Source organism: Barbus barbus (genome assembly GCF_936440315.1).
Source record: "Barbus barbus genome assembly, chromosome: 4".
Classification (NCBI taxonomy): domain Eukaryota; kingdom Metazoa; phylum Chordata; class Actinopteri; order Cypriniformes; family Cyprinidae; genus Barbus; species Barbus barbus.
The window spans coordinates 33,210,550-33,233,646 of NC_136732.1; the positions used below are offsets into that span (position 1 = coordinate 33,210,550).

General features: G+C 36.7%; 4 protein-coding genes across 7 annotated transcripts in view; 3 read left to right on the forward strand and 1 right to left on the reverse strand.

Moving 5' to 3' along the window:
- Window positions 1-635: 635 nt before the first annotated feature.
- spsb3a (splA/ryanodine receptor domain and SOCS box containing 3a) lies at window positions 636-8,068 on the forward strand. Its single transcript, XM_079402246.1, has 7 exons — window positions 636-821; window positions 2,983-3,132; window positions 4,059-4,236; window positions 4,321-4,508; window positions 4,930-5,032; window positions 5,150-5,275; window positions 6,460-8,068. Exons 2-7 carry the CDS (start codon window positions 3,007-3,009, stop codon window positions 6,813-6,815), a joined length of 1,077 nt encoding a protein of 358 aa, XP_079258372.1. The 5' UTR covers window positions 636-821; window positions 2,983-3,006; the 3' UTR covers window positions 6,816-8,068.
- On the forward strand, window positions 7,225-12,786 carry mrps34 (mitochondrial ribosomal protein S34). Of its 2 annotated transcripts, none has more exons than XM_079402252.1 (4): window positions 7,225-7,374; window positions 10,807-11,129; window positions 11,264-11,306; window positions 11,985-12,786. In XM_079402252.1, the coding sequence occupies exons 1-4, from the start codon at window positions 7,311-7,313 to the stop codon at window positions 12,284-12,286; spliced, it is 732 nt and encodes a 243-aa protein (XP_079258378.1). In that variant the 5' UTR covers window positions 7,225-7,310; the 3' UTR covers window positions 12,287-12,786. The 2 variants fall into 2 exon arrangements, with proteins under 2 accessions (XP_079258378.1, XP_079258379.1); XM_079402253.1 differs by lacking the exon at window positions 7,225-7,374 and adding an exon at window positions 9,709-9,780.
- A 3,137-nt stretch (window positions 12,787-15,923) lies between these two features.
- On the forward strand, window positions 15,924-20,913 carry LOC306860541 (nucleoside diphosphate kinase 3-like). 3 transcript variants are annotated; one of them, XR_013783387.1, is made up of 6 exons: window positions 15,969-16,050; window positions 19,472-19,602; window positions 19,692-19,793; window positions 19,907-20,019; window positions 20,216-20,454; window positions 20,574-20,913. XR_013783387.1 is itself a non-coding variant. In XM_079402278.1 (5 exons), the coding sequence occupies exons 1-5, from the start codon at window positions 16,005-16,007 to the stop codon at window positions 20,331-20,333; spliced, it is 510 nt and encodes a 169-aa protein (XP_079258404.1). In that variant the 5' UTR covers window positions 15,924-16,004; the 3' UTR covers window positions 20,334-20,913. The 3 variants fall into 3 exon arrangements, 2 of the variants coding, with proteins under 2 accessions (XP_079258404.1, XP_079258403.1); XM_079402278.1 differs by having other exon boundaries at window positions 15,924-16,050; window positions 20,216-20,913; XM_079402277.1 differs by lacking the exon at window positions 15,969-16,050 and adding an exon at window positions 16,586-16,688 and having other exon boundaries at window positions 20,216-20,913.
- Window positions 20,914-21,300: 387 nt separating this feature from the next.
- Window positions 21,301-23,097, reverse strand: part of LOC306864824 (C-Jun-amino-terminal kinase-interacting protein 3-like) — a gene marked incomplete at its 5' end in the record, with an annotated part of 39,224 nt that continues 37,427 nt past the window's right edge. Inside the window, 3 exons of the mRNA XM_079409080.1 lie at window positions 21,301-22,341; window positions 22,426-22,572; window positions 22,685-22,846. Coding sequence (XP_079265206.1) covers window positions 22,220-22,341; window positions 22,426-22,572; window positions 22,685-22,846 — 431 coding nt within the window. The 3' untranslated portion in view covers window positions 21,301-22,219. The remainder of the gene's footprint in view (window positions 22,342-22,425; window positions 22,573-22,684; window positions 22,847-23,097) is intronic.

A 23,097-nucleotide genomic window follows, 5' to 3' on the forward strand; every position in this document is an offset into this window, starting at 1 on the left:
ATAATGTCCATAATCTGTTTTCTTTAAGCAGACATAAATCATATTTTTGCATTACAGTAATTAAAATGTACTTTACTTTTGGAAAATTATGTTATACAGAAATATAATAACCAGAAAAGACTAGACGCCTAATTGTCCTAAAATAGGTTTCTTTTTTTTATAAAACAAAGCAACAACAATAAAATTATTATTATTATTATTATTTGTTTTTAATTGAAGCTAAATCCAAACAGGCATGACACATAGGCCTAACAAAATACCGATCTTAATCAAGATTTATGAACAAAATCTAACTTTTGTAGGTATGAACGAAGTTGAAAGAGTAGTTAACAGATTGTTCTAAAACAGAACATTCTGAAATAAACTGTTCGGTTGAAGAGTTCTAAAACAGAACATGAAGAACTCTTAATCAAACAGCCCACAAGTAATCGAGTTAATTAATAATGACAGTTTAACATCTGCCTCAATATACTGTCGCTACACTTGCCTGGATGGGGAAGCGTGAACGTCAGAAAAGGGGTTTAGCCTTCAGTTTTGGGACGAGTTTGACATTTAAGTGACAGCTGTTTAGACCTGTAGTAGCGCAAGATAGAAAATAAACCCCGCCTACTTGGAATTTTTGCCCAATTGAGTTTGAACCGAGGGGGCGGGACTTGTTAAAGCATTGTTTACGTCTGTCGTGAAAGTAGGTCACAGTAAAGTGTGACAGTTAGCTGGTGGACAGAATCCGATTGCTTTACAGATACATACATTACAGTGTCATACTAAAACCTTCAGGTACACGAGACTCCAGCGATCGCAGTGGTGCCCTTGAAAGACAGGTAAGTTTGCTTGTGCTAATCCGAGTGAATGCAGCAGGCAGGATGTAGCGCATGCTAAGTCCGCGAGCCTCCGTTAGCGCCAAAATCATGTATATAAGACGAAGCCTGTTGCACTGTCTTGCTATTATTATCATATGGGCTGGGATAATATTGAAATCCAAGTAGTATTCGATAGTATTAGCATGATTGCAGGCGATCTGCTCTTCTGTAAGCGAATTAGCCGCCTTCATCTACACAGACTTGCAAGGTGCCACTTTCTGCGAGGCCTAGCAAAGAGAACATGTGTATTTTCCGGAATCTATCTTTAGGAGCTACAGTATACCGACATGTCAGCTAGCTCTCAAATTACTGCCTATGCGTAACGTTAATGAAATGACTCAATGCATGTCACTGGCAATTAAACTGAGCGTGTTGCCAGCTAACAGTGTTTACATCTCGCGCGAGAACAACACTACAGTGGAAGTTTAGCTTCACGAGCAACGGGATTACAATAAAACGCACATAAGACGATCCGTTTGTCACTTTATGAATTATTTCAAGATTTAATGGGGAACACATGTGGTAGGGACACAAAAAGTTTATGGCTTCTGACAAACTAATATTTTGGTCATTTTTATGGTGATTACTGGAAGATAGTGTTGCAGTCAAGACCACCTAATCCGAGACCAAGACAAGACCTAGACTTTGAGGTGTTAAGACCAAGACCAAAGCAGGTCGAGACCGAGTCAAGACCAAGACCAGACCAGCACTGCTCAAATTCATCTAAAGGATCCACATTTACTGCCTGAGAAATGCCTTGTTTTTAATAATTAAATGCAATAATAAGACACTTACAGAGCTTCTACAAATCAAATGAAGTCTCTTAACAACAAAATTCATCTTTGCGCTCCAGTGGTGGCACAGAAGCTGCATCTGAATTGGTACAATCACAAATGTATAAATAATGTTGAGAATAATGTTTTAAAACGACAACAAAAAAAAGTTTATTGAATGTTTGTATAAAAGCAATACCGTTTTTTTTTTTTTTGCAAAACACTTCTTGTGATATTGCTTAATTATATCATATTATAATATGAAATTCCATATCTCACACTCAAGCACTCATACTCTCAATCCCTTTTTTTTTTTTTTGCAACAATATCTTGAATTTTGTGTGTGTATCTATTAATTTTGGTGTAATTTTTGACACAATCCCTCAATCATTTCTGACCCGGCATAGAGGTATAAATCAGTGGTTCTCAGCCAGGGGGCCGGGGCCCACTATGGGGCCTCAACTAATTTCCAAGGGGGCCTCAAGATGACTTAAAATTATTTAAAATAAGACAAAACAAGCATTAAAATGAACTAAAACAAGTAAAAATCTAAAATATGTCTTGGTATTTGGTTATTTTTATAATGAATATACATCTTTCTAGTCATGCAAAGCTCTGAAATATTTTGGATGAGTGGAGGGGGGTCTTCAAATATTGTTGTGGACAATAGGGGGGCACTGAATCAAACATTTTGAGATCCACTGGTATAAATCAAATTTATTTTTGTTATTTAAATAGTCATTGATTTCATTTGAAGTTTTACATTCAGTCACATTAATGATGGTTGTAAATAAATCAGACAATGTACCGGCAATTTAGTGTATCCCTGCAGTTGTAGTCTTGACTGGTCTTGAAACAAATCCTGAGTCCTCTTAGTCTGAGACCAAGACAAGACAGAGTACAAATGTGATCGAGACAGAGACAAGACCAAGACCATCAAAAAATGCTCTTAAGACAAGTTGTCCAAATTAATTTCTTTAGAAATGCCTATTACTAATCAAAAAGTAAGTTTTTATTTATTTACAGTAGGAAATTTACAAAGTATCTTCATGAAACATGATCTTTACTTGATATCCTAATGATTTTTGGCATATAAGAAAAATCGATCATTTTGACACATACAACGTATTGTTGGCTAATTGCTACAAATACTTATGACTGGTTTTGTGGTCCAGGGTCACATATGTCTGTCATATTTCTGTAAAGCTGCTTTGAAACATTGTGTATTGTGAAAACGCTGTTCCAGTGAATTTGACTTGACAGTGTATTTGTAGTGTGTTTCCAGTAGTACTGTCTGTTCTCTCTGTTTACGCTCTATAACAAGCAACTGTTCTTTCTATGATTGACAGGTGGGGGGTTGGCTCCTGGTTGGCATGTCGAGGCGGAGCAGAAACAGCAGGGCGTGGAGGTACGTATGGAGTGGAATCCGACGGGATGCAGATGCGAGAGCGCTGGTGCTTGCCTCTGAGAATGACGAGTGGGGTTATGATCGCCAGCAGGTGGGTGTGGATGATGTGAAGGCCTGTAGATGTGGCAGCAATCAAAGGAATATAATTCACCCAAATTTGAAGATTTGCTGAAACATTACTCACCCTCAGGCCATCCAAGATGTAAATGAGTTTGTTTCTTCATCAGAACAGATTCGGAGAAACTTAGCTTTGCAGCACTTGCTCATCAATGGATCCTCTGCAGTGAATGGGTGCCGTCAGAATGAGATAAAACAAACATCACAATAATCCACAAGTAATCCACACAACTCAAGTCTATCAATTAATGTCTTTATAGTAATCATTAAGGACTTTTTACTTTAAACCATCGCTTCTGGCCAAAATACGAGTCCATAATAATGCTTCCTCCAGTAAAAATACCCATCCCCTGTTGTCCTCTCACATCAAAGTCCACTGACATATTTGGAACTGTTCTGAACTGTTTTCTCTTGTAAACGGTGCTTGATCTGTGCTTTACTGATGAGTTTTTAACTGGAGAAAGCAATATTATGGATAGAGGACTCATATTTTAGCCAGAAGCAACAGTTTGAAGTTAAAAACATCTTGATGATGAATTGTGGTTCCTTACAAGCATGTAGCCTTTCACTTCACAAGACATTAAATGATGCACAGGAGTCTTGTGGATTATTGTGATGTTTATCAGCTGTTTGGACTCTCATTCTGATGCCAACCCTTCATTGCAGAGCATTCAGTGGTGAGCAAGTAATGTAATGCAAAATTTCTCCAAATCTGTTTGGATAAAGAAACAAATTTATCTAAATTTTAGATTAACTATTCCTTTAATTTTTAGTGTGAGAAGGCCTTTTGTCTGAAGTGCTGAACATAACAGGAGTCATTTCCGTTCAAAAAAGCATAACTGCCAGACAAAAAGGACCTAAACTATGTCAGATCTGAATTTGCACGCATGTGTCTTGCAGTACAGTGACTCTGATTCTGAAGCCGAGTATCCAGCCATTGTTCCGGCGGTTCCGAGCGCAGTGCCTGTAACGGGAGAGTCATACTGCAGCTGTGATTCACAGATGGAGCTGAGCTGTAACCCACGACTCCGGGGTTACACACACTTGCGAGACTGCCACTGTGGAGAAGATGACCAAGGTGGTGACACATACAACATTAATACATTAGTCTTACCTTGATCATGCTTAATGTGATTAAACTTGCTGGCTGTTTACTTGTCAGATTTTGACTGGGTGTGGGATGAGGGCAGCCGGTCGTCTGCCACGCTGCTGAGCTGTGAGAACAGGAAAGTGAGCTTCCACTCGGAGTATAGCTGTGGAACGGCAGCCATTCGCGGCTCCAAAGAACTCTCAGAGGGACAGCACTTCTGGGAGATCAAAATGACTTCCCCTGTCTATGGCACAGACATGGTGAGAAACAAAAGTGCAGACGTGTGTCTTTATGCATTTATAGTGAGGTAGTGATGCTTAGTATGATTTTTGTGAATAGGGGGAAGTCTGCTTATTTAGGGCATTTTGTATAAAAAGATAAAAAAACCTTAGCAGCATAGCTGATTCAGCAGACTGTCAGCATACAGCTAATAAGGATGAGAGTTGCTGAGTTTTCCAAGATGTGAGGCACCATTGCAATGAGTAGTTTTGCATACTTCTTGAAAATGTACACAGCAGTTCTAAAGCAGCACTGAACTGTTTTCAATATTGATAATAGGAAATGTTTCTTGGGAACAAAATCAACATATTAGAATGATTTCTGAAGGATCGTGTTCATATGACACTGAAGACTGTGGGCTTGTTTAAACTTAACGGTTGAATTCTCTGTGTGTTTATGTAGATGGTTGGTATTGGCACATCAGATGTGAGTCTGGACAAATATAGACACGCATTCTGCAGCCTGCTGGGTAAAGATGAAGACAGCTGGGGTCTGTCATATACAGGTAAAACGGGTTCGGTTTGCAGACACATACTTATGTTCACAAACACCTATACTTTACATGAAAGCATGGTGTGTAAGGAATCTTTTTTAATGTAATGTGTGTTTGTGTTTTTCTCAGGTCTGTTACATCATAACGGTGATAAAGTGAGCTTTTCATCACGTTTCGGACAGGGTTCCATTATTGGTGTTCACTTGGACACTTGGCACGGCACCATCACCTTCTACAAAAATCGCAAGTGCATCGGTAAGATGACAAACTCCTTTCAGCTGCGATCTTATCTTTGTTGTTTTTTAAATATAATACACATTTTTAAGTGTCAGTTTCTCTCTAGGAACTGAAAGATAACATGAACAGATATGTTCTTGTAAAAGGAATGTTTTTGAGTAACCAGACAAACATGCTTTTGACATGTAATACAATTTAATTATTGACAATAAGAGACAGTTTGATATAATTTTTCTTATTATTGTGTGTTTGTGTGAAGTCAAAAGTTTACATACACCTTGCAGAATCTGCAAAATGTTAATTATTTTACCAAAATAAGAGGGATCATACAAAATGCATGTTATTGTTTATTTTCCAGAAGGAAAACAATGCATTAAGAGGAACTTGTAATGCATTAATTAAACTTTTGTACAGAATGAAAAAATTATTTTGCCTAAATATCATTTTTTATATTTAGTACTTCCCTTCAGAAGCTACAGAAAATACTTGCATGTTTCCCAGAAGACACAGTACAAATTACCTTGATCTTCAAATTCAAAAAGTTAATGCATGGTTTTTCCTCCTGGAGCATCAGTCAGCATTTGAACCTTCTGTAATAGTTGCATATGAGTCCCTCAGTTGTCCTCAGTGTGAAAAGATGGATTTCAAAATCATACAGTCATTGTTGGAAAGTCACTGCCTTTAAAACTCCTGTGCCACAGCCATCACAAAAAAGTGCCATATTTTGTAAGTTTTTGTAAATACACTTCAGAAAATTTCCATTTTTGTAAAATTCAACAATAAATTTCCAGACAGTTATTTTTGGAGAACAAATCCAATCAAATTGCTTGCTATAAGCAGTATTTCTTTTAACGTGCAGAAAATATTTTTTTGTAACAACTATGAATTGTCATGCAAGTTTACAGGTATTTCACTTATTTATTTTGATATTTGTCAGTTACCTTGTTACCTAGTTAGGTTGTGCTTCGTGCCACTATATCCATAAGAGACATCCTGTCCATGTCAGGTGAACATGATTATACAAGGCTATAATTAGTAGCTGTTCAAACAACCCACCGACTAGTCCTGTGTAAAAATCTGTAATTGTGCATGCCTAGTTTTTAGAGAACAGATGCTAAAGAATGATCACTCAGCTGGAGAGCAGGTTTATTACTGTTAAAACACTCATTTAATAACATTTAACCTGTCTGTGTGTGTGGCAGGTGTAGCAGCTACAGAGATGAAGAATAAGCATGTTTTTCCAATGGCGTGCTCCACCGCGGCCAAAAGCAGCATGAAGGTGATTCGCTCGGTCTCCGCTCCCACCTCTCTACAGTACTTGTGTTGCTCACGACTCCGCAAGCTGCTCCCGTCTGGAGTCGATGCCCTCCGAGTCCTGCCCCTGCCGCCCGGCCTCAGACACCTTCTTCACTCCAAGCTGGGATGGGTGCTAAGCCTGGATCATACGCACACGCACTCGAACACACACACCCCACCAGGACCCTCCTCGGGCAGTGACTCTGAAGGCTGCTCCTCAGACCCCGAGGCCTGCCAGCGGAAACGTTGCCGCTGGACCTGAGGCTGCGTGTGCACATCCATTATGCATCCATAATGTCTCCACAAATAAACCCCCCCCCAACATATATAAACACTGGACGTGTGCTGTCAATCACAGCGGTGGTTAACAGGGCTGGCTGAGTAACTTCAATGTCAGTCAAGCCTGTTTTACTAGTTGCATCTCTGGTAAATATTCATCTTTCAAGGCTCTAAAGGTAGTTTGCTCCATCAGGTGACATTTGGATATATATTATAGTATTCATAGTCAGTTTTTATGATATCGTGAACTCCCAGTGGATGAAGACCATCAGTTCTTCAGACAAAAGCAAGATATGAACCTCATGAACCTGTTCTGATGTGGGCAACAATAACATGCCACCATCTGAAGCACAGACAAACACTCGTACTGTTTGCATTCACAACATGAACACAAACAATACACCTTGAGCGAACTGTAAATTTCTCCATTACTGCCATCATTTGGGGGCAGAAAAATGACCTGATCTCCTCTGAAGTAATGCATATTCAGATGTCTCTCCATTACAGGCCAGTCAGACATCTCAGCACTTCAGAGTGTCAAGGTCTGTTCTCTCTTTATGTTTTAACAATCATTGTATGTTTTTACTCTATTCTTATTTTATCAAACAACTTGGACTTACTAAAACAACAGTGACGTCATGATGAATATCGTCTGCATAAATGTGTTTTAAATACCATTATGTTGAAATGGTGAGGAAAATGCCTGTGTATTTTGACAGTTCTTCTCTCTAGGAATTACTTTGGGGCCCTAGTTATTACTCAAAGTGTGTTTGTGTATCTGAACAGTATTTCCATAGAAGTTCTGTTTCTCTGGAAATACCTTGATGCAGTTGTCGAACTGACTGATGCTTAAAGTGAAGTGGAGGTTGATTCAGTGTTCAATCTGTGCAACATCTCTACGTGAAGTTCATATTGAATTCATTTGGGGTTTATATTGCAGATTTTGTAATTCATTGTTTAAAAAAAGCAAGTCATGTTTTTGTTATGCATAAAGCACTTTTTTTGCGCTTATTGTATGTATGTAGAAATATATACAGGTCCCTGTATGCTGTGTTCTACGCATATTGTATGTCAAATGAGAGCTCATTCACTCTCTATCCTCTCTCTTCTTTCGCTTCTCCACCATACATTAAGCATGGCCTTTTATATGAGTCAAGGAAAAAAATAAGGAAAATTATATATGCATTAAAAAGTCTGTTGTTCTTTTTGAGATCTTAATAAAGGTTTTCAAAAATCAATCATATAGTTGCACTTAATACACAAAAGTCAAAGACATTTTCCATCATATTACATCTTTTGGATGGTGAATTTCTAATTTTGTGCAGACTATTTCTGACAGATTGTTGCATAATGAAGTTTGTAGCTGGACGGTTTAATCAAGTGGAAAACGACTGAGATATTCCTTCAAAGCGATGTTATTAATGATACGTACAGGTGCATCTCAGAAAATTAGAATATGGTGAGAAAGTTCATTTTTTCTTGTAACTTATTTCAAAAAGTGAAACTTTCATATATTTCATATAATTTTGATGATTAGAGTTTACAGCTAATGAAAGTAAAAAATGAGTATCTCAATATATTAGAATATTTATATTTGAGTTTAATTAAATGACCATCTCTACCGTATAAATTCAGGGTATCTCTTGTTCTTTGAAACCACAATAATGGGGAACACTGCTGACTTCAAAGCATATTAAATGTTAATTAAAAGTTGACTGGAAGGAAGAAATTGGATAGGAAAAGGTACCGCAAGCTTGAGAATACTGTCAAGCAAAGCTGATTAAAACACTTGGGAGAGCTTCACAAGGAGTGGACGGAAGCTGGAGTCAGTGCATCAAGAGTCACCAGCTCAGACGTCTTCAGGAAAAGGGCTACCAAGCCACTTCTGAACCAGAGACAACGTCAGAAGCGTCTTACCTGGGCTAAAGAGAAAAAGAACTGGACTGTTTCTCAGTGGTCCAAAGTCCTCTTTTCAGATAAAAGTAAATTTTGCATTTCATTTGGAAATCAAGGTCCCAGAATCTGGAGGAAGAGTGGAGAGGCACAGAATCCATGTTTCTTGAAGTCCAGTGTGAAGTTTCCACAGTCAGTGATGATTTGGGGTGCTGTGACGTCTGCTGGTGTTGGTCCATTGTGTTTATCAAGTCCAAAGTTAATGCAGCCGTCTACCAGGAGATTTTGGAGCACTTTATGCTTCCATCTGCTGACAAGCTTTATGGAGAAGCTGATTTCCTTTTCCAGCAGGACTTTAACACCTGTCCACAGTGCCAAAACCACTTCCAAGTGCTTTACTGACCATGATATTACTGTGCTTGATTGGCCAGCCAACATGCCTGACCTGAACCCCATATGGAATCTATGGGATATTTTCAAGAGAAAGATGAGAAACAGTCGATCTAACAATCCAGACGAGCTGAAGGCTCAATAGTGCCTCAGCAGAGTCACAGGCTGATCGCTTCCATGCCATTCCTCACTGATGCTGGAGATTGTGCTAAAGGAGCCCTGACCAAGTATTGAGTGCATAAATGAACCTACTGTAAAGAACTTGAACTTTTATGTTTTGCAAATCCTTTTTTTGATTGATCTTAGTAAATATTCTAATATTTTGAGATACTGGATTTTGACTTTCATTAGCTGTAAGCTCTAATCATCAAAATTAAAACAAAAAAAAACTTTGAAGTGTTTTACTTTACATGTAAAGAATCTAGAAAATATGAAAGTTTCACTTTTTGAAATAAATTACAAGAAAAAATGAAAATTTTCACCATATTTTAATTTTCTGAGATGCACCTGTAATAGATATAATAGACTACCAGATCGTTGCATTTATGAGTTTGAGCGCTCGCGCTAAGCGGAACCTGAATACGCACGCGGTTACGCGCGGACCGGTTTCACTGACGAACAGCAGAAGGCGTGATATATTTGTGGAGGTCAAATCAAACCAGCAGGTAAACCAACAGTCATTGACAGAAAAACGGTGTGAAATGCACGCTTATTTTTTTATTTATTTCATTTGCTATTCTTCTGCCGACTTGGGCTGAAGTGGATAATATCTTATGATTCAAAGGGCTGTAACACGAAGCATGTGCGCGCAAGACTGCAGCTGATTGTTTAGCTGCTCCGTTTCATGTAGTGACTGCTCAGATGTTTCTATGTGATGTATTTACGTTTATATTAGCATATGTCCAAAATATTGGTAAGATGAGCACATAACGCTGCGTGTGTTATCAGTGTGGTCAGCTGTCAATCTATTGTCTACTTGAGTTTCCTTTTAAATATGACTTGAAAACCCATTACGTAATGTGTTCATTTGAAAGTACACTTATAATTACTGATCATTTGAAAGTCATTTAAATTCAGGTGAGATTTACATACATGTCCATGTAACAGTGTATCATGCTCTTAATCGTATTTTTCCTATAATACTTAATATCATATTTGTACATAATAATAGACTTGGCAATCATTTAAGACTTCTTTTATATGCTTTGTAATCCTAAAGTCCAGTAATAATGCTTTTATTTTGTATTTGTATTTTTAAAATGTTTATTTAAAGTTGTATTATCATCAGCATAACAATTTGAGTGAAAAAATGAACTGAAAGCATTCTATGAATGTCATATTGTTTTTGATAATTTACCCAAAAATGAAAATTGTAAACATCCTCAAGTTTTCCAAACCTGTATGAGTTTATTTCTTCTGTTGAACACAAAAGAAGATATTTTGAGGAATGTGGGTAATTAAACCGTTGCTGGTAGCCATTGACTTCCATAGTAAAAAAATAACAAATGGTTTGGGACTCTACCGTCAACTGTTTACAAGGTTTGTAATGCCGTGAAGGTGAGTTTATGATAACAGAAAATTGACAGCAGCACTGAAGCTGCATAAATTCCACAAGTTTTTGTGAAACCTAATGTTTTGTTATATTTATGTCCATAATTTGCTTTTTTGTAATTTCTTTATCGGTCATCCAGGCAGCATGGTAAAGAAAAAGCGTCTGAGGCTTATTGCCGAGATGGCACGGAAGATCCGGGCCTACCGGGAGCTGAAGAATCGACCCCAGGACTCTCAGCGCTATGCGCTAGACTACGACACCATGACACGACCTTTCACTGGCAAAAAGCTGCCAGTTTTGGCTTGGAAAGATGTGCGGCAAGAAACACGCCTCTTTACGTTACTGGCTGGCATGCGCATGTTTGGTGTGGGTCGACTCTTTACACGCAAGTCATGGCTGGACGAGCATACAGAGCCATGCTACTGGAAAATAACAAAAGTCAAGGTGGATTATACAGCAGAGGTACATGTGTTTTTGTCTTCTGCATTGTCAGTCTAGCTGTGATCATTCCAACCCATGCAACAAAGTAAATAATTGTGCAAATGATTATGTTTGAGTGTGTGTGTGAATTCAAGCACTGATATTTTCTTCTTTAGAACATGGATCATGGGAAAGCATGGGGCATTCTAACATTTAAAGGTAAAAAACCTAACTAATCCACAAACATAAATAATGCCACTTATTTTTAATAAAAGTAGTTCCTTAAAAAAAATCTCTTTCCTCTTTTGTTCTGCCGTATCACTTCTACACTAGCTTTGTAGTATTTTGGTGTTGTGGCCCTGCAATATATTGATTATATTGAAGTGACAAAGATATTTATAATGTTACGAAAGAGTTGTATTTCAAATAAATGTTATTCTTTTGAACTTTTTATTCATCACAGAATCCTGAAATATTTTATCACGGATTCTGCAAAAATATTTAGCAGCACAACTATTTTTAGCAATAATAATAATAAGAAATGTTTTAACATTTTGAAGGATCATGTGACACCGAAGTCTGGTGCAATGACTGCGCAAAATTCAGCTTTGCCATCACAGGAATAAATTACAGTAAAAAATCATTTTAAATTGTAAAAATATTTAACAATAGTACTGCTTTTAATGCATTCTTGATCAAGTAAATGCAGCTTTGTTAAGAATGAGATTTCATTTTAAAAAAAGTAGCTAAAAATTTACAGACCACAAACTTGAACAGTTGAAAACTTGAACAGTAATGAATGAATGATAAGATTTTATATTTTCAGTAGAATTATACAAAGTAAAGCAAATAAATACAGCAACCTTACTGTGACACATTGTATGGATGTCTGTTTAGGTAACGAGGAGTCTGGAGAGCGCGAAGTGGATAAGGTGATGTACCATGACTGGCGACTGGTGCCCAAACATGAAGAAGAGGTCTTCAAACGCTGTGAACCTGTCCCTGAGCCTCCTGTGCGTTATGCGAGATACCCGCCTCTCCTGCGTGCAATGATCCTGGCCCAGCAAGCCAAACAGCTGGGTCTGGATGCCAGCACTATCCCAGAGCCCAGTCTCCCATTGAAACAGGATGTCCTTCTCAAAAATGAGTACTTCAGGAATCAGGGTGAGAAGAATAAACAGGAGGGTACACCTGTCTGATGCTTCGGTCCACTTTAGAGGAGTTAAGGTCCTAGCGAGGAGATCTGAGTTCTGTTGCAAGGTCTTGATAGGAACTGCTTCTTTTGTTCCTCATTTTATAAGCACTGCTGGCTGGTTAAAGACTAGTTTGTGTTTTAATGCTATATTTTGGTAAAATAAAATATAGCCTTACGTATTCATCTATCTTCCTGGGATCATGTGGCTAGTGACGGCAGGGGGAAAAAGGAGATCTGTTTGGACATATGACCAAACCCAAAAGGATAATCCTCTGTGGGAAGACTCAGTGTTTTTTGTCGTCAAGTTAATATCTGTATGATATTCTTTCCAGTATGTGAGCTGAATATGAATATGAATATATTATTTTCAGATAAAGAATAAAAATGGGTCAAGTGAATTTGGTCTAAATTTGAAAATGAGTTGTCTTACAATTATGCCTATTGTCAAGTTTTATTTCTAAAAATAATCCCAGTCATTAAAATTAAGTGAAAATCACAGTTGAGAATAATTGGGCAAATACTGTTTTTAACCTTTACCATGCATACTTAAACCAGGTATCCCATATATATATATATATATATATATATATATATATATATATTAGTATATGGGCCATTCTACAGAATTGGTGCAAACTGCTGTCCCACAACCAAAAAACACATTCAAAAAGCATTTAAGTATTTGAATCTCAGATGGTTAAGATTCTTCTATTCGCTATTGAAACCCATAATAATATTTAAAATATTAGTAAGCTTAATATATATAAAATCATCATTTATTGGGGTCTTTCAATTGGGAGTTGGCTGTCCCGAACCCTAACCCCTAAATTTGAACTTATGAAAATACCGGTATTTAATTATTATTATTATTTTTTTCCATTGTTCTTTTTAAAAGTATATTTTTCATTCTTTTAAAAAGTACATTTCCAAATAAATATTTATTTTATATTTTCTTTATAAATTATGAAACTTAATGTAAAAAAGTGTCCCTCATTTTTCATGTCTCTACCAAAACAGTGTATGTTTTAGTATTGGCTGAGACTGATTTGAACTAAACCCATAAATTTATGATCAGGAAATATTCCTGTGTCCCCCTCTCTTATAGCTACAAGGTGTGAGTAGATAGGTCTCATCATTCAAAAGTCAGAAAAATCTGTCTAACTTTAAGGAACGTCATTACCGAACACATTTTTTCTGCAATTAAGCACACTTTTTGGGAGTTATTCAGTAACATCTAGTTTTTATATGTATACCACTGTTCAGAACTGTGCTAGCTAATCATGTGTTGATTAGCATCTTTGAGCTAGGTTCAAAAATATATAAAATTGTCACTACAAAAAGAATCACGAAACATGTCATCATTGTTTTGGTAGTGACAAAAGGGAAAATATAATCCTAATATTTGGGGGAAATAAACAAAATTTTAGGAGTTATGTATTTTATTAATTTTTTTAAAGTATGTTTTTAGTAGTGTTTTAGTATGTGAGTTAAAATTCTGTAATGTGATGCAGTCGCTACCAAAAGCATTACTGTCAGTCACTACTGAAAATGTGCTGTCACTATCAAAAATAAAGTATATTGAATTATCAATTCAATTCAAGTTTATTTGTATAGCGCTTTTTACGATACAAATCGTTGCAAAGCAGCTCTACAGGAATATATTTATATATTGCAGAACCTTAATATATTTAACTTATGGCAAAATTTGGTAATTCTGTACGTTGTCTGAGCGTTGGCATCCTCCGAGGTCCTCTGAGGGGTTGGCATTATCTTTTCTCAGGTGTTCGGTCATCTCAGATCATTTAAGGGTTGGATCCAGACTGAAGGATGTAATTCCTAGTTACCTAGTAATGTTCAGAAACAGAGAAACAAATAGAGACATAATTAGCGTAGCTGCTGTTCCATCTAAGCAAAAATTATTTGTTCAACCCAAGCTAAAGAATAATAATAATGTACATTTGATCAGATATAACTGCAGTACAAGATTATAAGATGCATTATGTGAATGCTTGGATAAAGAGATGTGTCTTTAATCTAGATTTAAACAGATAGAGTGTGTCTGAACACCGAATGTTATCAGGAAGGCTATTCCAGAGTTTGAGAGCCAAATGTGAAAAAGCTCTACCTCCTTTAGTGGACTTTGCTATCCTAGGTACTGCGAAAAGTCCAGAGTTTTGCGACCTTAGGGAGCGGGTTGGATTATAGCGTGGTAGAAGATGAGTTAGGTACGCAGGAGCTAAACCATTTAGGGCCTTATAGGCAAGTGATAATAATTTGTAAATGATACGGAACTGAATAGGTAGCCAGTGCAGAGACTGTAAAATTGGGGTAATATGATCATATTTTCTTGATCTGGTAAGAACTCTAGCCGCTGCATTTTGGACTATCTGTAGCTTGTTTATTGAAGATGCAGGACAACCACCTAGCAGTGCATTACAATAGTCCAGTCTAGAGGTCATGAATGCATGAACTAGCTTTTCTGTATCAGAAACAGGTAGCATGCTTCGAAGCTTGGCAATGTTTCTAAGATGGAAGACTGCTGTTTTTGTAACAGGAAATATGATTTTCAAAGGACAAGTTGCTGTCTAAAATAACACCCAGATTTTTTACTTTAGAGGACGTAACAGTACATCCGTCTAGTTGCAAATTGTAATCCAAGAGATTCTGTGTACTGTTTTTTGGTCCAATAAGTAATATCTCTGTCTTATCTGAATTTAATAGGAGGAAATTATTGGTCATCCAATCTTTTACACAATCTATTAGCTTGGATAGTTTAGATGTTTCATCTGGTCTTGTTGAGATATATAGTTGAGTATCATCAGCATAACAATGAAAACTAATCCCGTATTTTCTAATAATATTATCAAGGGGCAACATGTATATTGAAAATAGCAGAGGACCTAGAACAGATCCTTGTGGTACTCCATACTTTACTGGTGATAATTGAGATGACTCCCCATTTAAATGAACAAAGTGGTAGCGATCGTACAGGTAGGATCTAAACCATCTTAAAGCCTGCCCTTGAATACCAGTATGGTTTTGTAATCGATCTATGAGTATGTCATGGTCTATAGTGTCGGAACGCAGCACTAAGATCAAGTAATAATAGCAATGAGATGCAGCCTTGGTCTGAAGAAAGAAGCAAGTCATTTGTAATTTTAACAAGTGCAGTTTCTGTACTATGGTGAGGCCTGAAACCTGACTGAAATTCTTCATAGAGATTATTTTTTTGTAATAAGCACAATTGAGCAGACGCAACTTTTTCTAAACTAAGATGTTTTGATAGTCTTTGCTTTAATGTATATTCAAACTAATGCATCCTTAATTTTGAAATCAGTATGATCAACTTTTTGCCTGTTGCAAAGAAAAATTCAACAAATCTCATATATGATTCACCTCATCATATATTAAATATTTTAATAAAATAGCGAAAAAAATTTACAATCTAGATGTAAGCAAAATCTTATTAGGTCAATATAACCTTTCTAATTAAATTATTAGTACTGTGTTTCGGTAGTGACAAATTTGGGGAGTGGACAAATATTCCAAAAATTTAAGAAAATGCAATATGAGAATTAACTGCACAATCCTTTTTTTTTTTTTCCCCCCCAAGACATTTCCAACTCTGACACGCACGCACATGTCACCAGCGTTACTGCTCAGCGCGCGCACGCGTCTCCTCCCTCTCTCTCCCGAAACTCTTGAGAGGCAGGACTGCGAAGATGATCATACTTTGCTTAACGATATTTGCCAACGTTTTCAAGACGGGTAAGTAGTGCCTCAGGTGAATTTTAGCCGCTCGTATGCTGATTCGGTTTCAAGTGATGGAGCGACTCAAGCAGTCCTCTTGTCTGCGTCTCATTTTACTTCATCTCCTGAGTTATTGTTTGCTAGCCTAATGTACAAGTTACGGCGTTAGGTATGTACGCCCAAACTGCCACGTTTTAGGCGACACTGTACTATGTTTCAGAGCTAAAGCATACGAAGTTACCGCAGCATGCATTACAATGCAAGCATTTCTCTTTAACACGTGCGGCCCACTCACGGCATTCAAGTAACGTTAGGTTACCACCTAGAAATGTGTCTTGAGTCCCTGTCTGCTCTGCTAACGAATAACATTTTGTGATTTTTCCCAGCCCTGAACATTAATAACCTTTAAAAAAGAAAACCGGTAATAAAACGCCTTATCTGTATGTTCTTAGCTTGATCCTATTATTAGTGCAGTCTGCGTTGCTCTGATTGGTTCTTGAGTGTTTGCCTGCGCAGTGCTCACCTGTGATTGGTCCGTTGGTGTGCCGGTCCGCGCGAGACTGCTGCACTCATAATAATGGGCTCTAAAAGGTCGTTGTCTGATACAAAAGAGCTCGCGGATTTAGCGGCGAAACACGCCAGGATCAATGAATCAGGTATGCAGAAGAGCACCTGCTATTACAAAGACGCCTCAAACCATTTCGATGCACACAATATTGCATTGACCTCGAATAAACAAGATCGCGCTGGTATTATATTGATTACTTTTTTATGGGTTTTATAAAATTGTAATCATATTTAAAATGTAAATATAAATATTATATTTGATTTAGAACATGCGTTCTGATTGCGTCAGTTATTTTGTGACCTATACAGACAGGTGGCGAGCACTATTATATATGCTGTTTTCTATGGAAGCATATGTGTAGCAAAATTCAATCTGCAATGTAATATGCAAAACGGCAATGTATTTCTGTATTTAAATTGACATTTTCCCAAACATATGTGCAACATTTAGTGCAAAATGAAAATTCAGTTTTAATATGCATATTAAAAACATATTTTAAAGCTTTATAAGTTGCAAAATGAAAATAAAAATGTATTACCCAAATTGATTAGATGTATTTAACATGTCCAAGCAAAAACTGTAGCAAAACTATCATTTAAATGCTGTTTTTCCTAAATGCATTTAGATTTAGGGGATTGCATTTTCATCGTGAGACCGCGGGATAATTGTAGAAAAATTCAATGCGAGTTTCAAAATGCATTCTGAGCCAAAAGCGTAGCAAAATGGTGATTTAAATGTCTTTTTATTTTTTCTTAAATGCATTGACACTTACATATATGACGTTTCAGTTGCATTTTCATTAAATATCCCACGATGAATATAGTTTAAGTCATTGTGGATTTGAAAATGCATTCCGAGCGGAGCACGCCCCTTAGCTGTCAATCATTACATCAAGGCGGGGCTCGGCAACAGGACGCACCATAGGTCAATATTCACCATTAACTAAACGCTTTTCACCTCCCTGCACATCTCTCACCGTTTACACTCGGATTGATGCACATAAGCAAACAGACAGTGCTATTCTACACTTATTTACTACCTTACCTTATGTTTTATTACTCTTTTCAGAAACCATAGCCTCTCAAGCCATAGCCTAATAGATTATAGTTCTTTCAGTGAGTGGGTCGACGGAAGGAAAAAAATAAACCAAACAATATCTTAAACTTTTTTTCATCAATAATCAAAGCTAGTGTGTCGATGTAATTAAAAATCCATACATTATTTTAGAATATTACATAATTCATTGTTAGTCGTGTACAATACACCAACCAGTCATGATCTGGCTCAAATTCAAATTTCATTGGACAATAATGTGAAGTGGAGCGGTCATTTTTATTCATAAATCGGTAAAAAAAAAACGTGGGACAGACGAGCTTATTTGTGGAGCGATCTGGATCTGCGGTTTGTCTCATTTTATAAATCAAATTACATCGCTGAGAAAATAGATGCTGAAGGACTACAAAAGCACTGCACAAAAAAAAAAGATAATCAGTAGGCTATTGAATTCACTTATATTTATGTATGATATCCTACACCGTTTCATGAAACTCTCATAGTTAATGAAGTCCAAGTGCAATGTTGATCTTTACTATCACTGTTTCTATTCATTTTAAAAATCCTTGCTGAATAAAAACTAATTTCTTTAAAAAAAAAATATATATATATATATATATATATGTATACTGATTGCAAGTTTTGAACGGTAGTGTATATTGTTACGAAAGTTATATTTTAAAAAAATGCTGTTCTTAATTAACATTTTATTCATCAAATAATCCTGAAATAAGCATTGCATAAAATGTATTTTAAAGTATATTAAAATTTTGATCAAATAAATGTAGGCTTGATGACCATAAGTGACTTATTGCAAAAATATTAATGTATCCAAACTTTTGACCTATATTTTTATTTGTTTACATTTATTTACATTTAGTGTACATTTATTTTGGCTTTTTTTTTTTTTTTTTTTCATTGTTTTTTTATATACCATATTATAATATATTTTAGAGGTTTTATGGGGGATTATGCCAGTCAAAATAAACTTTGTAACACTGAACGGGTTTTAAGCAAAAAGTTTCACTAAAGTATCTCGCTTATTACTCGAATACTTCTATGTGACCCTGGAGCACAAAACCAGTCATAAGTAACACTGGTATATTTGTAGCAATAGCCAAAAATACACTGCATGGGTCAAAATTATACATTTTTCTTTTATGACAAAAATCATTAGGATATTAAGTAAAGATCATGTTCCATGAAAATATTTGGTAAATTTCCTACCGTATATCAAAACTTAATTTTTGATTAGTAATATGCATGGCTAAGAACTTGATTTTGACAACTTTAAAGGCAATTTTCTAAGTATTTAGGTTTTTTTGCACCCTCCGATTCCAGATTTTCAAATAGGAAAATACTGTCAACATTTGAAGTGGATCAAAACCTTTCATCAAACTTTGAACTTTTTTGATCCACTTCAAATGTTGATCTCTCTCTCTCTCTCTCTCTCTCTCTCTCTCTCTCTCTATATATATGGAAATAAAATATTTGTCTAAATTTAAATTGCTCTTTTATATAGAGATGGACCGCAAGAACAGTTATGTAAGAAACGGTCATTAATAATAAATATAAATGTTGTGACTGACCAATCAGAATGAACCGTGTAATAAATTTGAATACCAAGCATAGCCTACTAAATTCTACAAATCAAATGTGTTTTTATGTGATGTGTAATAAATTTGAATACCACACATAAGAACTTGTACCAATCAGATCTGTTTTTTTATTTATGTGTAATAAAGTTCTTCTGTACACAAACAAGCAATGGCTTTGAGAGTCAAGAGGACAGAGTTTAATCTCAGACACTGATTGCAGGATGGACCGGCATAAACGAGCGTACGTTCATCGCAGTGAAGCCAGACGGAGTTCAGCGCAGGCTGGTCGGTGAAATCATCCGCCGCTTCGAGCGCAAGGGCTTTAAACTGGTCGGCATGAAGCTCCTGCAGGTGAGAGCACCACTGCAGCATCTTTCACATAATATTTACCTGAAGAATATATCATCTGCACTAAAGTATGTATTTATTTGCACCTGTAGGCATCAGAGGAGCAGCTCAGACACCACTACTGGGACCTGAGGGAGAAGCCTTTCTACAGCGGCTTGGTCAAATATATGAGTTCTGGACCCATTGTTGCAATGGTAAGGAGCACAGAGTCTCCAAAATAGGAGTTCTGCATTTATGCTGCTATGATTTTTGCATCTAGTAATAGTGTGTCACACTTATGTGTGTCTATCTGTATGTTTTTATCAAGGTATGGCAAGGGCTGGATGTGGTAAAGACTGCCAGAAAGATGCTTGGAGAGACAAACCCAGCAGACTCTCTCCCAGGCACTATCAGAGGAGACTATTGTGTTGAAGTGGGCAGGTTAGTTTGTGTTTTAAACGATAGAGAGACAGATAGATAGACTGTAAAAAGAAAATACTGTTTCAGACTTTCTACTTTTAAAATTTCGTGTTAAATTCAATGTTTCTTGTAATTATTTGAATCATTTGTTGCATGAATTTAGAACTATTTACACAAATGCTTGTTAAATAGTTTTTTTTCTTTTCGTGTTGTGCAGGAATGTGATTCATGGCAGTGATTCAGTTGAAAGTTCTCAGAGAGAGATTTCACTGTGGTTCAAGCATCACGAGTTGTTCTGCTGGGAAGAGTGCAATGAGCACTGGATCTATGCTTGAAACCCATCATATAACACTCACGCAGTCTTCATTAAATACAGCTTCTGCAGCTTCATCTGCTCCTTACAGAGAAAACTCTGCTCAAGCCATAAAGTGACCAACAAAAGAAAAAGCTAGCTAGGTATGTTGACAAAGTAACCTGCATTTGTTTGGATTCCCTGAAATCCGGTTATTGGTCAAGCTATCTTGAATGAAATGGGTTTCTTAACTGCTTTCTTTGCAAATGTTTAATCTTCACAGATATTCACTTCATTACTAATCTTTGGTAGGTTGGTAAGTCATGCGCTATTTTTAAGATATTTAATTTGAGATGTATTTAATTTACATCCACTTGAAAGATGTTGTTTACATTTTTACCTCCAACTTTTGATATGGAAATGCTTCTTGTCATCTTGATGCACTCTGTAAAATACATGTATTAATCACGACTCAAAAGGAAAGCAATAATGAATGCTAAAGGGCCAGCATGCTTTGAAAAAAACTAACTTGAATATCCCAGCAATGCTTTGTCTTACTCTAGTGGTTGGAACTCAGTTGACCAAAGGGCGCCTTACTTTACAAATAAATTATTCCTTTGTTCATTTGTCTTTGTATGTATTATTTTGGGTAAACTATACAAAAGTTTGGGTTTGCTTATTGCTCATAATCCTTCAGAAATAATTCCAATATGTTGATTTAATGTGAAATCCTTAATTTTTTTCCAGGATCCTTTGATAGATAAATAGTTCAAAAGAAGGATTTATTTCAAATATAAATCTTTTGTAACAGTGTATTTTAGTTTAGCTCAATAATGATCAATGCGTCTTTGGATAAAGTTATTTTCCTTCAAAGAAAAAAATAATGGTAGTGTATTTTCCACTAAAATATTTTTAAAATGTGTATGAAGTATTGCACTACCTACTAATTCAAAGAAAATTCTATGAAGACTTGACAGCATTTCAATAAATTATGGCACAGAAGGCAGAAGTATTCAGCACATAAACATGTTTATTTCTTAATACTTAACCACACAGAGAACACAGAGTGATGATTTACATACAAGGCGACTGGGACGTTCCTCTCTTTCAAACCTCGTCCAATCGAAGGCTTCGGTTTAGCGGTTAACCTCATTCTTAATCCCGAAGGGAAGTTAGCAGAGCTAGTCAGCACACATCTCACTGAGGCTGGAAAATGAATAGCTGCAAATGGTTGAAGGGATTGAGCGTTTTAAATCAGTTTTATTGAATATTCTTTAACATATGTACTTAATGAGTTGAAATAGCATTGGGACATGTTTGGGTTGTGCTAGATTGCCGACAAATCCTGACAAATCATCAAATATTGACTCTTATTTCTCTCTCTGCAGTCCATGCTGCTTTTCAATATTTACATATTGGGGTCTCTTTTGCATTTTCCCTCTTGTATTCCATCACACATCTAGAAAAATGATTCCTCTCATCTCTGAAGTCACTTGAGTTCATGACGAGTTCCTGTCAGTCAGTGAGCTGTGTGCTGTCGGACTGTAAATATACAGGTCAGGGTATTTGGCAAAAACTGGGTAGTTCTTTCAGGAACATAGTTTGGTACTTGTTTAAGCTGTTTATATTTCATCTGAAATTGCCATTCAGTCATAAGATGCAGGAAGTTCTTGAACTTTGTGTGTTTTTTGTTGGGAAGGGAATGTTACAAGGAGGATTGAAGGATCGTACAGGTAGTTATAATTGAGGGTAGGAAAATACAGGCTAACGGGGTCCATATAAGACTTTAAAGGGGTAGTTACAAGGCCGTGGTAGTTACATAGCTTAGGTACAGTATTCGGGGCATAGTTACAGAAAGGATTCATACTTCATCTTTGGGGGCGGACTTATAGGGCGGAAAGGGGGGCAGGCAGGTGGTGTCTGTTCATGTCACTCCGGCCCAAAAGACACCTGCCACACGATGATATGACTCCTCTCTGCTTTAGACAACGCTGGCTTCATCTGAGGAGCTTCACCATCTGCTTCCTCGGTCTCATCATCTTCACCGTCACCTGAGAAAGATAATGAGGAGATGCTATTAATGGTTATGCATGATCAAACAAACATGCTCATTTAGTGTGTTAATTGTGTCTCACCGATACGGAAGTCGATATAACCCTCTCCTCCACTCAGCACCAGCACGTTCTGAACACTCTGTGCTTCTGTGTCTGTCGGGGCTGAGGACCCCTGAGACTCTGACGGACTGTCTAACACGCTACCATTCAGGGTGGCCAACACATTGCCTGAAAACAACAGATGAGATGCATGCATGTTACTGTAAGAAAAATATATTTTAAGTGTGTGTGTGTATTATATATATATATATATATATATATATATAAAACGGACACAAACCTGGCACTGACACGAAGAATTTGACGGCATCTCTGTGTCCATGAAAACAAAGTTGAGCCTGTGCCATAGAGCAGTATGGTATGAAGCTACTCTTCTCAGAGTTACTGTCATCTGCATATACATGGATCACGCCCCCCGACGACGTGGGCGACACCTTATTGGCTGCAAAGGAACACAAGCCACCAATCAGAAAGAGTAACGACCAATCACAGAAATTCACAGGGACTGCCTGCCAGTGCTTAAATAAACAAATCTGCAGCAGCGAAAAACTGTAATAAAGAGATTAAAGCATGCAAAAATATCCGATATCAGATATTCATAAAGACACAAAAAACATTCAAATTTGAATTCATAAAAATTTGAATTAATATGATAGTAAAACAGATGATTAATTCATAATTAAAACATGCTAA

Coding starts and splice junctions, on each gene's coding strand:
- spsb3a (XM_079402246.1), top strand. CDS start 3,007: ATGTCGAGGCGGAGCAGAAACAGCAGGGCGTGGAGGTACGTATGGAGT. Junction 3,133..4,058: donor GGGGTTATGATCGCCAGCAG/GTGGGTGTGGAT, acceptor TGTGTCTTGCAG/TACAGTGACTCTGATTCTGA. Junction 5,033..5,149: donor CTGGGGTCTGTCATATACAG/GTAAAACGGGTT, acceptor TGTTTTTCTCAG/GTCTGTTACATCATAACGGT.
- mrps34 (XM_079402252.1), top strand. CDS start 7,311: ATGCATATTCAGATGTCTCTCCATTACAGGCCAGTCAGACATCTCAGC. Junction 7,375..10,806: donor CAGCACTTCAGAGTGTCAAG/GTCTGTTCTCTC, acceptor TCGGTCATCCAG/GCAGCATGGTAAAGAAAAAG. Junction 11,307..11,984: donor GGGCATTCTAACATTTAAAG/GTAAAAAACCTA, acceptor ATGTCTGTTTAG/GTAACGAGGAGTCTGGAGAG.
- LOC306860541 (XM_079402277.1), top strand. CDS start 16,610: ATGGGCTCTAAAAGGTCGTTGTCTGATACAAAAGAGCTCGCGGATTTA. Junction 16,689..19,471: donor CGCCAGGATCAATGAATCAG/GTATGCAGAAGA, acceptor CACTGATTGCAG/GATGGACCGGCATAAACGAG. Junction 19,603..19,691: donor TCGGCATGAAGCTCCTGCAG/GTGAGAGCACCA, acceptor TTGCACCTGTAG/GCATCAGAGGAGCAGCTCAG.